Source organism: Pararge aegeria, chromosome 1 (assembly GCF_905163445.1).
Source record: "Pararge aegeria chromosome 1, ilParAegt1.1, whole genome shotgun sequence".
NCBI classification, from domain to species: Eukaryota; Metazoa; Arthropoda; class Insecta; order Lepidoptera; family Nymphalidae; genus Pararge; species Pararge aegeria.
The window spans coordinates 5,466,029-5,481,479 of record NC_053180.1 but is presented as its reverse complement, the minus strand read 5'-3'; the positions used below and the strand labels follow the sequence as shown (position 1 = coordinate 5,481,479).

Genomic DNA, 15,451 nt, shown 5'->3' with positions numbered 1-15,451 from the left:
ATGTAAGTAAATAGCATATAATCGCCAGTAGCACATTGCGTGTTGACGGTAGATCAGAATACGGTTTTCACCACCCTTATTCTCGCGGGTGTCTTAAATTCAAATTCAAATTCAAATTATTTTTATTTGCATAAAACAGTGTAGGTATACATATATTATATATATTTAGTCATAATATATGACATGCAAATCTTAATTTAAATAATAACTAGAAAAAAACGTCTGCTGAATATAATAAAAATGTCATTAATTTTACCGCATGGAATAATAATAAGTACGAGGCGCATAAGGGGGTATAATTAATAACAGTAAATAGTGTGTAACCGAATCACGAAATACTGTTGAAAGGTGCGTAAGTATATTTCATAAGGTATCACCCTGTAAAAATCAAAACAAGCAAATTTTTTTACCATACAAACGAATTGAAAACCTTTTAAGTGTTTACTTATGGCAACCCTATTGAAGATAAAGGACCGATGCGGGCATAGTGCCTACGCTACGCGACGCGTTTTTAATAGAGTGACAGTAGTCACTTCATTTTAATTTTGCATGTGATAATTTTGCAGGCTGTATCTGATTTCTTTGAGTTAAAACTACGGCAGTGGTTTACTCGAAAACTTTTAGCCTTTCGGTTTCACAGAGACAGTAAATAATGTACCTCTAAAGCCTCTGAAGTAATATTTCGATTTTCATTTACACGTTATATAAGCTAAGGCAGTATGGAAACTAGACCGCAGGGTGATTACGTATCTCGCGACAGGCTTGCGACAGGCGATAAAATTGCAATCACTGCTGCCGTCGTCACTTTTTTTTATTTATTGTATGGAAAAGTGACGTTTGACAGCAGTGATTGCAAGATTTACGCCTGGCGCAAGCCTGACGCGAGATACGTCATCACCCTGACGATTGTCAAAAAAAATACCTACTCCACTGGAGTGTTACGTTAGATTTTAATTTATGTAAAGTTCAGAAAAGTTTTTCGTATCTCAGGTATTCAGTTAGATCTTTAGCAATGTATGTAGTTAGATCTTTTCTTGGTTTCCGTACCCAAAGGATGCCAACGGGACCCTATTACGAAAACACTACTGTCCATCTGACAGCGGGCTGTATCTAATGAACCGTAACAGGTAGAAAGTTGAGATTTTATATTTCGTGAAAATGTACGCGACGGACAAACAGACAGACTTACCCCCCGAAACTTCAATAGAAGTGTGAAAGATAAATAGAAAAATTCCAAAAATATCGGTAGCAAACGATTATTATAATTGGTTTTAATCTATACACACTAAATTATATTGGATTTTAAAAAACGAACAGCCATTCACTACGCAAACACCAGCATTTAAAAAAAGATCGCTCCGCTCACGGTAACCCCGACTAAAAAGCTTTAGAACCTCGTCGGTGCGTTGGTACATCTGCGTGAGTGTGTTGTTTCGAACGTTTTCGTAGTTTTCCTACTGCTTTAATATATTTACTGCGGTGTAATGGAGAACTGGCGGCAATGTCATGTGTGCTTCTACTACCATCCTTTGCGATCACCAACCTGTTTGCCCAACGTTTTGGCCAAAGTCCACCGTTGGGGGAGGTTTTTAGTCCAGCTGTGGGCTTTTGTAGGCTATTGATAATCGTAACATGAACTGTAATCGATATCAATATAAAATGTTGCAATTTGGAATTATTCTCGTTTGCAATTATTTATTGATCTTCTTGATGACTCAGTACCTACTTGTGTATTACAATTACAAGTACCTATATTGAGTATTTGTGTATTATAGCCTACCTGATCATAAAGTATTCTTATTTCATCCCATTATTTTATAAGCAACTACGAAAAACTTATTTCAAATTATCGTTACAGGTAATTGTGACATTTTTTTCTTTTAAGAAAATTTCATTGAGTCTTGTAAAGTGGACAACCATTTAGTCAGAAATTACATATACTTTTTCGCTTTGAAGAACTAGATATATATTATACCTTTATTATATATTATTAGCTTAAGTTTTTTTAAGCCTCATTTAACAGCACCTTTTTTTTTTTAGGTTCAAGGGCCTGGTGTACAAAAGCAGATATATCGTAACACAGAACCCCCGAGTGTCGTGGAACGTAACGCAAGAATTATCAAATGGCTGTGTCAATGTCGGAAAGCTCAAATACAACCGCCTCAGTAGATAACGATTTTGTAGGTATATGTAACGTTATACAACAAACGGTAATTTCTTTTAAAGACACACTAAGTAGAACAGTCTATTCAAGTATCGACTTTGGCTTTTTCAATTAAAAAAAAATAAAAATTATTTGGTTCTTTTTGAACTAAAAATCGCGGAAAATTGTAATAAAAAAGATATTACTTGTACGTTAAAATTTGGATTAAATCGATCAAAAGATGTTTAATGTGTTGTTAAGTAAATAACCAGACTTGTCTAACAACTTCTTACATTGTTCTTGGAGAAATGTCAAAAGCCATAGGCACAGAATTAAGAACATACAGAAACCACTACTAATATTGAAGTATCAAAAACCTCTCCACTTTAGATTGGTTTCTCGAACAAACGGTTAGCCACTTCATACAATTTGGCTTCATACAAGTTGTAAGTAATTATTTTACCTCTAATTTTCTAAGCGTTCACCATAAAATGGGAAAAAATTTTGACCTAGCAACATTCCGCGGGTATCAAGTGAGACCCGCGGCGTTTTCACTGTGTTTTGGTCACAATGCACTGCATACAATAATGCCTATTTAAAGAATTCGGTATGGTCTTAATTCAATGGTCAAAGGTTGGTTTTCTTTAATTGCAACACTATTTAACCATCCTAGTGTGCTGTTAATTATTATCTATCAACACTAATCTTGGAGAAAAGTCAAAAGCTAAAAGTTTTTTTTAATGACTTTTTATAATTGACTTCACTGATCACCGGGACCTTCTGAGCCTGATCAATTTTTAACTATACTGCCAAGTAGTCTTGTACAACAATACTACTAATAATTACTTTTATTTTAATATTTCAGCAAAAAAAAATGTTATCATCTGTTTCTAATATCACTTAATTTTTTTTAAGGATTGTATACGTAAAAGGGAAAATTATATCACTCTAACATCTAAGGCGTCTGTTTAATAAGGTGTGTTTAAAGTTGACATTTCGAGTTTCGCTAATTTAGTTTTCGCTTATTTTATGTGATTGTAAAATTATATAACTAAGCGAACCGACAAGTAATTTATAACTGTAATACTTAGCTGATGTTTCGAATATCGACTGTTAATTATATAAGTGACCCCTGTTCACTAGTTTAGGAAAACTAAATTAATAAAATTTACATAGTAGGTATGTAACAATAATATTATATAGAATCATGCTACAAATGCCAACTATTTCATTAATTATAATATATTTCTAATATAATTATTTGCTCACTACATGACATCTGACTACCTTGTAATTAGACGCGATTTTAATCAAAGTCAATTGACAGATTGTAAACTCAATAATAAGAACACGTGAAGTCACATTTGAACGCGTAAGTTTTACCTAACGGTTAATATTGATGGAAGTCTACGTAAATCTGTAATATGTAGGTAGGGTAATTAATACTGTTTATTTATCCAAGAAAAACAAATACTATGTAATTTAGATAACCTCTAACTGCGTCAATAAATAATTAATCTAGTCAACAATATTCTAATAATTTAATGTAATCGTTGGCACTGTGTACGTCATCGTCGTTAGTAAATCTTTGCTAGGATAAAAAAATATTAAAATGTTACATTTGAAATCATAATTCTTGGATTAAACCAAAACACTTAGAACATACTAAAGTGTGTTATTTTATCGTTATTTATGTATGTACTAGTTATCTGGTAACTTACTTCTAGCCGTACATTTCTACTGAACCACAATTACTGGCAACATTCGAAAAGTGAAATATTAAATTAATTGTAAAGATTTACTAACCAAAAATAAATTTCGGTATAGGTAGGTTGTTTAAGTAATATTAAATAATATTTTTGAAATAATTAAAAAAGTAAGTACACATTCGGTAAAAAATTTATAAAAATATTTTCGTCTTTTAAAGTATGTGTACATACATACGCGAGCTTAGCGAGCCTTTCTAAAATGGAATACAAATTCTGGGCTCAAAAATCGATAATATCCACTCGTTAGATGTCGCTAGTAATTTTAAATTTAATATTGTCTATTCGTAACATTTCTTTGTTGTTTTAGAATTCATTTCTTGTACAGTATTACTATCGCATGGTTTCTGCTGCAAACGGTAAAATATTTATAATTGATATTTTTCAATTAATGATAACAGATAATAATCTTTGGTCTTATGAATGTAGATAATCTATATTTCTTGAAATAGTTAGTGTTTACAAATCTGTACACGAAACTTCATTGACATCTTTAAAAGTGCTGTCATCCTTTTTGACAGGGTAATAGTGATGGGAAAAGGATGACACTAAATTTAGAGCTAATATTAAGTTCAGGATTAATTCATTTGTACACACAAATGAATTAGCACTTACAATTTGTTATATTTACTTATCTAACTCGAATGAGTTGCACAATATATTTGGATCTAATAATTCCTTAGCCGTGCATTGGCTATCTATGGTTGACATAGTTTGAGCGATAGTACCTTTTGTTTCTTTTCAGTAACTGAAAGGGTGAAACCTATACAAAACTGAATTCATCGAAGCACAGCCTCACAGGCGCTGGTTACAAAGTTTCTGCAGGCTTCTAAGTTACAATGCGGGTTTTTAAGCTGCAACATAATCATTCGCTTTATTGGAAAATATTTTTTTCCATCGGCCTATGAAATTAAGTAAAGACTTAATGGCTTGCCATGGCTTTGGCTCTTAAACCCTTTGTTCGGTGAGCGGATCGGTCTCAAGACTTGGGTCCTGCCAACAACTCGAATGCAAAATAACAACACTCGAATAAGTAGTTTCATTATTGCGTCTACATGCATCGTTTTTATTGATATGATTGTAATTATGAACCAAATATTATAAATCTTAAGATTTAATTTGTTGTGACTATTTTTTTCTCTTGGAGAATAGCATTGATAAGTTTGTAGGTTGTCGGATTGCATTACAGTAGAAACCATTCAATGAAAATAAAATTATGTATTTGTAAAAGATGTTCCTGTTGCGGATTTGTCATTATTCATAGCGTTAGATAATTTCAAATTTGTATTTATAATGTACTTTAAGACTTAATACTTTAAAAAATAATGTGTTGTCATGGGCGTAGCTAAAGAATGTCGTAATACGTTTAAAACATCACCTGATTTTACACATACTTTTACTACGTCTTAATTAAATATGTTTGGAGGTTAAATTTCAGGATAACTATTTGTCTGACTTATTTTTTTGATTTAGTTTAAAGAAAACTCAAAATGCATCAGAAGGTAAAAAAATATGTTCAAGGTTACCCCTTCTAGCTACGCCAATGAAAACTAAAGATGTAGGATAGTTTACATCTTGAGAATCGGGAGCACAAAATGGATCAATCTTAGCTAAAACATTTTTTTTTGTTCGTGCCAAATTATGATAATTAGCGTATTTATTTCGGCAAAGACACGAAATATAAGTTTGCAATGAATTACTAACTTTTAATCATAGGATTATGTTACTATAATGCATAATAATATGTTTTGAAAACATAAATTGTTGGAATTAACTGAGTATACTTTGACTCGCGACCCTGAAGACGACGGTGCTCGTACAATGGTGCTAATTTGGTTGTAACTAAATCTCTTAAACAAATTAAATTGACATTAATAAAAATAGTGCCATTGCATTCAGAACTGTCAATTTAGTACAAAGATGTGTGTACAACCGAATTAGCTTCATTATATGTATGTAACCTGCAAAAGGTTGACTTTATTGTTATGAACACGCGTTTTAGACGTCCATTCGTGATAGTTATACGTTGAAAGGTTGGGCTTAAAAACCAGCCTACGTTTATCTATGTGGAATGGTAAAGAAGAAGTACAATAACAAATCGCATTAACTACTTTAAGCCTAATATTACTGGGAAAGAAATATGACAATATCACAATGAAACGAAATTATTCTAAAGCATTATATAATTAATAATAGTTCCGATGTAACGCAATAATTAACGGTCTATTTGTAATTAATAATACAGGTCTTCAATCGCTTATGTACTATATAAGGAAAGGCCAACATTATTTCTCACGTATGTAGAGATACCGAATACTTATACCTAAATACACTAGAAACGCTTATAAGTGGGAGGTTTTAAATTTTAAGTTAGTGGTAGTACTAGTATTTTCAAAATTTCCTCTGGTCAGGTCTTTGGCAATGGTTAGTTAGGTATCAGTTATTTTCTCGCCTCCTAGTTACACCATAATTGCTCAGTTTATAAAGCTTCGTGAAACTCTATACAACTTACTTACTCTATACTAGTATACTATAGAAGGTATAGTATAGGACGTATTCATCTACTTTATAGAATACTAGATGTTGCCCGCGACTTCGTCTGCGTTTGATTTTGAATTTTGATGTGGCATTCAATTTAGTTTTAGTTGTATTGTAGTAGTAAAAAAAATTAAAGTATTCAGTATCGCTAAGCCTTAAATGAGGGGTTTATATAAATAAGAGTTGTATGTCCGTTTTCTTCAAGGCTAATATATAAATTAACAGAGTCCCTACCTACTCTGTATAATAAGAAAATAATATTTTCCAAAGATGGGTGCGCTACATTCCTAGTTACCTGTGAACTATTATGCTGTGCCCGTTGAAGAAAACGAACATACATGCATGTTTTTACTTATTTTACACTTTTATCGTACTTTTTAAATTACAATAATGGTGACTATGCCCGATGCCGTTATACATAAATCTCTAAACAAAATTAAATTTACTGCTCCGCGAGGAATGCTATTTTTTTCTTCTGAGAACATTATGAATAGCATTAATTTGAGACCTGTCAATTTAGTTTAGTTTAAAGTACAATGGACTTAGCACCGTTTTGTAACAATTGGTTTCTAATTAGATCACAATGCCAAAAAATATCGTAAAGATTACATTATACCGGAAGTCTACATTAGTAACGTTGATTGTGATTTTATATTGTAAAAAATCTCTAAACGAAACTAAACTGACCGGTCTAATAACAGTGTCAACCTTAGGATGTTGATAATTTTAGAGCCAGCGAACGAAAACAACATAGAAGCTTAGGTGGTGGTCCTCGTTGGGAGTATGAAGTGTGCCCCTGCGTTTAGTTCGCTATGATTAAATACGTACAATACACCAATCACGTAATTTGCGATACTATTCAGGGTGCGCGCGCATATCGACTAGTTGATGGTACCTATTTTGAATGCTAATTTAAAAAAAGGGCGACTTCTATCGTTTTTTTTTCGTTCGCTGATTAGAGCGGTGTATTAAGTTTAGTTTAGAGTTTTTTTGTGGAAAGTAATAAACACCAATGTTATTATAACAGTCCATAGGTTTCACAAATTCCATTTTCTCTGCTTCTCTTGGCGGGCTTAAGGCGTTAGTAATTTTGTCAATTCATAATATTATAATTTCAAAATACACGCATTTATGTTTTTGCTAAATACAGCAGCATTTAGAATTATAAAAGACTGCCCTTTTCTTTCGCAATTTGTTATTTCTGTGATATACCTACTATCATATATAGAATTTAAAAAAAAACATGTTTTCCACATACATTTATTCAGTTTTGCGAAAGTCACTGTACAAAGAATGCTGCGTCTTTTGTGGTCATGGATATAGTACTAAAGTAAGGTCAGTGAGATAAATGTAAACAAACTGACGTTATTACGTGCGAGGTGGATAAAATTCCGCCATTATTCGCACGCAATAACACAAGTTTATAATTAATTCTTTACTCCGACTGATAAGCGCTGGGCGTATGTACCTAGGCTTTAAGATTATTTGAAATTAAAGCTTTTCTTTATTTAATCAACGAAATGATGACGGTTGTACCCAAATAGCTAAATTTTACTAAAGTGGTAGGCAGGTTTAAAATAGTGCTATCCAAGAAACCTCAGTGAAAAGGACGGTACTACTTTTAGACCATTAAATTTAGTTTTGTACCTTCTTTCTAAAGTAGCTAAACACTAATTTTTCAATGACAGCTACTGACCTTCTAAAATATTAATATTATTTTTTATGTACTCAGTAAAAACCACTCCACCCTACCCCTCCATTGTTTATCATAAAATAAATATCAAAAGTGAACTCAATTGAAAGCTCTAAAATTATAATTTTCCTCAGTAAATATTATGATAAAGACACATCACTACTTTAGACTTGTCAAATATAGTTTACATTTATATTTTTTTGGTAGTTATTTTCAAAAAAATCATATCTTAGGCTTTGCTTTGCTCTTATTAAAATACCTGAGAACGATTTCAATTATTTGTCTCCAAATCATTGACGCAACATTCTATGTGTATAGGAATGAATGGGTAACCGATTACGTAGTAAGGTGATGTAGAATTACTTATCTTTTCTTATTATTGAATACTAAAAATGGCTAGCGTTACTGTATTAGATTGTTTAGCATTGGATGCTTCCATTATTTGTGTAAATAAGATTTACGTACTTTATTAGAGTTTTAACGTAAAGAAAGAACTTTATTGTGGTCTGATGAGCTATGTTGTTTTATTTATCACATACCCATATGTATCACTTCCTGAATTTGAGGGCGCCGAAAATAATAAAAATGCATTAGGGGTTAAGTAGCAATATATCCTCAAAAAGTATACTATACGCTTAGCATTCGGAACATGCTAAGCGGGATACAGGTTATCCCAAAAACTCTAAAACATCTGTCTGCAGTATTATATATCTGTCTGTTTGTTCCTCTGGTATATAGGGCAATAAAATAACAATATAGCTATACGATAAAGATATTCCGCTGTCATAAGAAGTCCTCAGTTCATCCTCAGTCCTCGACACCCTTTTGTGTACACGCGCACAGAATAGTACTTTTTTCTAATCTAATCATAATTATAATATTATATCAATAATAGATATTATTATCTTATATATTGATTAAGTAATAAGCCTTCGATACTATTGTAGTCTTTGGCGTCGCTCGCACCCTTGGTCACATTGGTTTGGTCATATTCGGACACGAAGGTCCGATTTTGTGCATATTTCTAATTGATTGCCGGACGTGGGCGGCCACAATAAAACCATAGACTTCAAGCCTTTAGGATCGGAAACTTCAACCTTGTTGACACCTAGCTGTCATAACGACATCCAAGTCACGTGTGTCAGTGTCATTGTATAATGTCAAGTGTTTGCGAAGTCAATTTGTGACGTAATTCCTGTATGTCTGGTTGTAGTCTGTACTGAGTGATTCTGAGTAATCGAATAATTTCGTAAGACTTGTTTACGAATCAATAAAGTTAGATTATAATAAAATTAATAAAGTTAGTCAATCCCAGATATTTCTCATTTTCAAATATACCGAGAGGTTAAGAGCGTAATACGCATCGGTGTTAAATAAATAGTGAAAGGTTACGAACAAAATAGTGGTGCAATTTTTTTATATTAATTAGTAATAGCATTACAAATTGCGCCATATTGTTGCAAAAAAAAACATCGCTCTGTAAACATATAGCGAGCATCACCAGTTTAAAAAAGATTGTGTCTGGGTGGGTGTATGCAACGGAAGTGTCCATAAATATTTTTGATGATATTAGAGGATTCTTGGGAGATGCCGCCTGAAAAGCGCGGGAAGCGAGGAGTTAGCGACGCGGACGACGAAGACGACGACTACAGACGAAAGAGAGATCGTAATAACGAGGTAAGATATCTCAGATCGCAAGATCTTGGCTAGCCTAAGTTTTGGCCCCCAGGGACGTTTGCGCATATACCATGTAACATTGTCACCTATGAATCCCTAAAAATAATATCACTTCAATATTTTGACCTTTCAACCACACCAATTTTTTCAAACTCGCATCGGATAGGCTGACACTGCCAATATTGGCAAAAACTGGATACTTGACGGCTTGATACATAGTTGCTATAACAGCTCAGTTAGTGTTTATAAATATTCCATAAACACTTCTCAAAAACTGTTAAGCCTATGTTATCCGATTAACTAAAAACTACAATTCCTGGTTTCATAATTTTCAAAGGAGTGGTACTTATTAGAGCAATCTACCATTTTCTATACCCATGTTCCACTATTTTGACAGAAATGCCCATATGAGGAAATAACAATAGCACCATAAGTTATAGGAAATAAAAAAGGCATATAATCCACACAAATTTATTATTATTGTCATATTTTATTTATTTCTGTGGTACTTTCAATTGGTCTCCAAATCATCAAGGCATCTTTTATGATTTAAATTGAATAAGATTAGCAATTATCAACAGGCCTGTAGTATATTAAGTCATACAGCATAAAATAATTGTACATTAAGCTTTCATTGTTGAGATCCTGAGGTTGAGAGTGACAACTCCAAATTGGAAAGTTTAGTGCTTGTAGACATACAACATAAAGCAAGCCACATGCAGTTGTTGGATTCAAGCAACTGCCACTAAAGATCTATGTCCAGCTGTGGGCATCCAGTGATTGAAATGATGTTGATCATGAAGCTTTTATTGTGTTCCAAGAAATATATATTAAACTACTTTTGTCTTGTTCCAGGCAGTTAAAAAGAGTAGATATAAGTCAAAGCAAAGAACGCAGGAGACATTTTCAAGAGTAACCAAACTAAAGGAAGAAAATCAGGCACTGGAGGAAAAAGTAAAATCTTTGACAAAGGATCTTGAATTTCTTAAAAAACTGTTTATGGAGTATGCTGCTAAATCAGATCAGAAAGATCCAAAATTTGAGGGTATAGATCTCGAGAAACTACTGCAAGATGAGGCAGAGGAAAAAAAAGGCAATAGTAGTAAATCATAAAGAACAACATAATAAAATTGTGTGCCGGAAATGATTACTTTCTTTTCTGTACTGGCAATTTTATTCTTTGTTGGTAAAAACTTACAGCCTGTGTAATTGGTTTAGACTTATGTAGACTGTAAACAAGCAAATTGTGAAGCAATACACGGTTGAAAGACCTGTATACCTGGACAATTAGAATTAACTATCTAAAAAAGATTAGAGTTATTTTAAAATGAAAGTTTATTTGACATACTGTGTCAGGCTAAAATAAGCATTAAATTAAGTATATAATAACTAAGCCATGTGTAATATTCTGGAGCAAATGATATGATCAACTTTTACTGCTGACATCCCTGATTTTTTTTTTATGTGATAATTTTTTCTTAACAACTATTTGTAATTATTAACTTTATTAAGTTTGTTATTTTATTTTAATTGTACAAACAAACAAACACAAGTCTTTCCTCTTTGGCTGGGCTTTATAATATTAGTATACATGTATCAGTTCAAAAATCCAGGGCATAAGAGTTAATATAATTTGTATTTTAATAAACAAAATTACATTATTTGCAGAAGAGAAAAGGGCAATATCTATTTTGTCCCTTCCTCATTTTGTACATCAAAGTTAGTCCATTATCTCATTTTATTGTTTGCTGTTTAGCATGCCTTCTAAACTGTTGGGAAAGCTTTTTTTTATTCCACTATAAAATAGTGATGCAGTCTTAAGATGGTAATATGCTAACCTTTTATTGGGGTGTCGCAGTTATATTAAACCCCCCCCTTATCGGATTCTACACGATATCTCACCGGAAAGCTAAATTACTAAAGTCTTTGTTGGTAGGGTGGCAACTAGCCACGGTCGAAGACTGGACACCAGACTAACCAGCCACTTACCAGCATTTGCACCACGATAACAGAATTTTAATGTACAAAAGTGATAAGAAGTACATACATCTTAGTAGAGTAATTATTGTAGAAATAAGATATGTGACATTTTAATTGTATAAATGATTGTATTTTGGTTATAAATCAATAATATTTTAAATTTGTTGCAATTATGCGGACAAGTTTGAGAAATAAATTTATTTTATAATGAATTTACTCGTTTATTTTCTTTATCTTATTAACCTTCTGCACAAGGCATTTGACAGTGCTGGTTAAAGTGCTAGCAGGCCCTAACTAGATAGACAGTCAACATAAAGCTATTGGAAAGACTACAGGCAGGATTCGGGATTGCTGTGTTCCAGCCTGAAGGGTGTAATTTCAGACACCGTATATGAGGCTTATCAGTTACGGCTCGGATTGAAGGGCACAAGCCGGCACGTTGCAGGACGTGATCCTTCTATACCCTGCAAAGTGTTGCTCAGATGGCCGATGGTTTTCCACTCACTTCGCTAAGTTTTTTATCTTCGTACCTTGCTTGCTTTCTGCTTTCTTTTAAGTTATACTTCTTTAGCGGCGTTAAGAAAAAATCATGGGAGTGAAATACGATGTAACGAAATGTGCGTGCACATGGTTGCACGATTTGAACAGGATGAAGGTAGTCGCGAAACCGAGTGAAACTTGGTGGTCCTATAATGAGATAACTGGACTGGACCTTTTTTCCTTCCTTAGTGTCGTATCTCGACAAACGTAGAATAAGGCGTTTGTTATCTTTTATTTTTCTTTCTTGTGTGCAATAAAGTATTTTTGATTGATTGATTGAAGGCGTAACATAAAATTTTTATCTTGATACGCCAAAGAAGTATAACTTCTAACGCGTGTACATAAATACACACACGTTTTTTGTTTTTGAGTTTATTCGTACAAAAAATATAATCTTTCTTCTTTATAATATTAGTTTACATGTGTATATGTTGTGTATATGGCGGAGGTCTTTTTAGGAGTTTTTATTCCGTCCGTTTTAACTTTATAGGCTTTTTTGGCTAACCATGGAACTCTGACTAAATGGTGGGTAAGGACATCAAATAAATAGAATATTAAATAAAACAAATATATTGCACTAATTATTATGTACAGCCAATTATAACATACAATTTTAAAATTAAGAATGAGCAAGTTGGCTTTTTTAATATATACATAAAAACTGGAATTATAATTTTTTTAGGAAATTCTCTTCCTTCTAGTAATCTTATGCATAAAACAAAATATTAAAACGCTTGGATTGTAATGGTAAACATTGTAATTTTGACGAGTGGCGCAGTGGGCAGCGACCCTGCTTTCTGAGTCCAAGGCCGTGTGTTCGATTCCCACAACTGGAAAATGTTTGTGTGATGAACATGAATGGTTTTCAGTGTCTGGGTGTATATTATTCCTAAAAAAAACATTTAACAGTCATCTTAGTACCCATAACACAAGCTACGCTTACTTTGGGGCTAGATGGCGATGTGTGCATTGTCGTGTTATATATTTATTATTAAAACTTTTTTGGTTTGGATTTATAGATTTTATTCTAACAATACATCTGATAAGTTCTGTCGCTAACAGCTTTTATTTACAACTGGGACCGGGTGATGTCGGTGATGGGTGCGGTTTGGCCGAAATCTTTTAGACTTTACTACTTCCACGCATCAAAGACATCCTCTGCAGAGAAGAGTACCAGGTAGGACTTACTGGCTTCCATGGGTGATATTGATGATAGGAGCAGAGGTAGAAACATCTAGACGTTACTATTTCAACAAATTCATGATATAGTCTAGTCTGCGGGGGAGTGTACCAGGTATGGCTTACTGGCTTCAATAAAGGTGATGTTGAGGACAGGAGCAGTGGTAGAAACTTCTAGACGTTACTATTTCGAGTCTGTGGAGGAGTTTACCAGGTATGGCTTACTGGCTTCAATAAGGGTGATGTTGATGACAGGAGAAAAGGTGAAAACTTCTAGACGTTACTATTTCGACAAAATCATGATACAGTCTAGTCTGCGGGGGAGTGTACCAGGTATGGCTTACTGGCTTTAATAAGGGTGATGTTGATGACAGGAGAAAAGGTAGAAACTTCTAGACGTTACTATTTCCACAAAATCATGATACAGTCTAGTCTGCGGGGAAGTGTACCAGGTAAGGCTTACTGGCTTCAATCAGGGTGATGTTGATGACAGGAGCGGAGCAGTGGTAGACACTTCTAGACGTTACTATTTCCACAAATTCATGATACAGTCTGCTGGGAACCCCGTTTGCTGGATTCGGGCGATTTCGATGACAGGAGCAGTGGCAGAATCTTCTAGACTTAACTACTTCCACACATTGATGACGCCATCTGCAGAGGAGCTGACCAAATAACACCTGCTGGCTTCAACCAGGGTGATATCGGTGATAGGTGCGGTGTGGTAGAAGCTTCTGGACTCGACGGTGCGGTACACGTTGTCCTCCTGAAGAGAAGGCGGCACGGAAGTGTTGGCTTTGCAGACCTCCTGGATTACGGTTGTGCCGTCGACTATGCGACTTCTGCAAAAGAGATAGCTGTCTTAAACCCAAAATGTGACTGTCTTCTCAATTAAGTTAATTAATTTTTGACAACCTCTAAATCTCGTGAATAAATAAATATACTACGGCAATGCACACAGCGCCATCTAGCTCCAAAGTAAGAGCAGCTTTTGTTATGGGTACATAGATGACTGATGAATATTTTTATGAATAACTAGCTGTCCCCGCGAATTTCATTTCGCCTTAACATACTTTACATCTCGATGTCTTTATAAAGTACAATACTTAAAACTCATCTTACTCCGGATTAATGTAACTCTCATCAACAGTTTATAGGTCGCATCAACAGTTTAACGATTAGGTATAGACAACATGACGTGCGCTGTCATTTGTTTTTTTAGTAATGAACGGCTGGAAAATTGTTTTGTAATAATCCGGACTAACAGTATTCAAACAAATCAAAAATAATGAAAATCGGTCCATACGTTCTCAAGTTATAAATGGTGTAACTAACACGACTTTGTTTTATAAATATACATATACATAAATACTTATAACATAATATATACTGTAGAAGAAGGAGAAGAAGAAGAAACACTTTATTGCACGCAAAACATAAAATAATACTGATAACAAAACAACAAGGCATGCAAAGGCGGCCTTATTGCTGCAAGCAAACCCACAAGCAACCATTGAATGACAGAACCAATAAGACGCAGGTCCCGTGCTCGATTCCTAGCTGGGGCAATTAATTTTTTAATGTCTGGTATTGCAGGAGGCTCTTAGGTCGTGGTCGCGTAAAAATGTTCCGGTACGATGTCGCTCAGAAAGCGATTAGGGGTACCGCTAATACCTTGACAGGTTAGCCCGCTTACATCATAGATTACATTATCACTTACCATCAGGTGAGATTGCAGTAACTTGTATATAAAAAAAAAACTTTACCTGTATTTAAGCGCGTTAAGCTGGTCATGGGGCGCGTTCAGTAGGACATGAGAATCCTCTGGATGTTGAAGGTCCCATAGCCGAAGACGCTGGTCCGAACCTCCTGAGATGAGGAACCGATTACCGTCCCGTGTCCCACAGTACAAGGAGCTTATGTACTGCGAAGCCTGAA

At 34.1% G+C, this 15,451-nt stretch overlaps 3 protein-coding genes across 7 annotated transcripts in view; 2 read left to right on the top strand and 1 right to left on the bottom strand.

Moving 5' to 3' along the window:
- LOC120637405 overlaps positions 1 to 6,175 on the top strand; it is a 74,193-nt gene extending 68,018 nt beyond the window's left edge. For 3 of the 4 annotated variants that reach the window (XM_039909256.1, XM_039909264.1, XM_039909238.1), the window contains exon 18: positions 2,041 to 2,571. In XM_039909256.1, the coding sequence (XP_039765190.1) occupies positions 2,041 to 2,169 (129 nt within the window). In that variant the 3' untranslated portion in view covers positions 2,170 to 2,571. Of the gene's footprint in view, positions 1 to 2,040; positions 2,572 to 4,654 lie in introns of those variants that run through there. The other variant, XM_039909246.1, reaches the window with a different exon arrangement.
- A 3,150-nt stretch (positions 6,176 to 9,325) lies between these two features.
- LOC120625756 (CCAAT/enhancer-binding protein gamma-like) lies at positions 9,326 to 11,874 on the top strand. Its single transcript, XM_039892952.1, has 2 exons — positions 9,326 to 9,817; positions 10,673 to 11,874. The coding sequence occupies exons 1-2, from the start codon at positions 9,704 to 9,706 to the stop codon at positions 10,928 to 10,930; spliced, it is 372 nt and encodes a 123-aa protein (XP_039748886.1). The 5' UTR covers positions 9,326 to 9,703; the 3' UTR covers positions 10,931 to 11,874.
- A 1,342-nt stretch (positions 11,875 to 13,216) lies between these two features.
- LOC120623291 (phosphoinositide 3-kinase regulatory subunit 4) overlaps positions 13,217 to 15,451 on the bottom strand; it is a 28,897-nt gene continuing 26,662 nt past the window's right edge. For both annotated transcript variants that reach the window (XM_039889240.1, XM_039889249.1), the window contains 2 exons: positions 15,280 to 15,446; positions 13,217 to 14,355 (listed from right to left, as the gene is read on the bottom strand). In XM_039889240.1, coding sequence (XP_039745174.1) covers positions 14,142 to 14,355; positions 15,280 to 15,446 — 381 coding nt within the window. In that variant the 3' untranslated portion in view covers positions 13,217 to 14,141. The remainder of the gene's footprint in view (positions 14,356 to 15,279; positions 15,447 to 15,451) is intronic.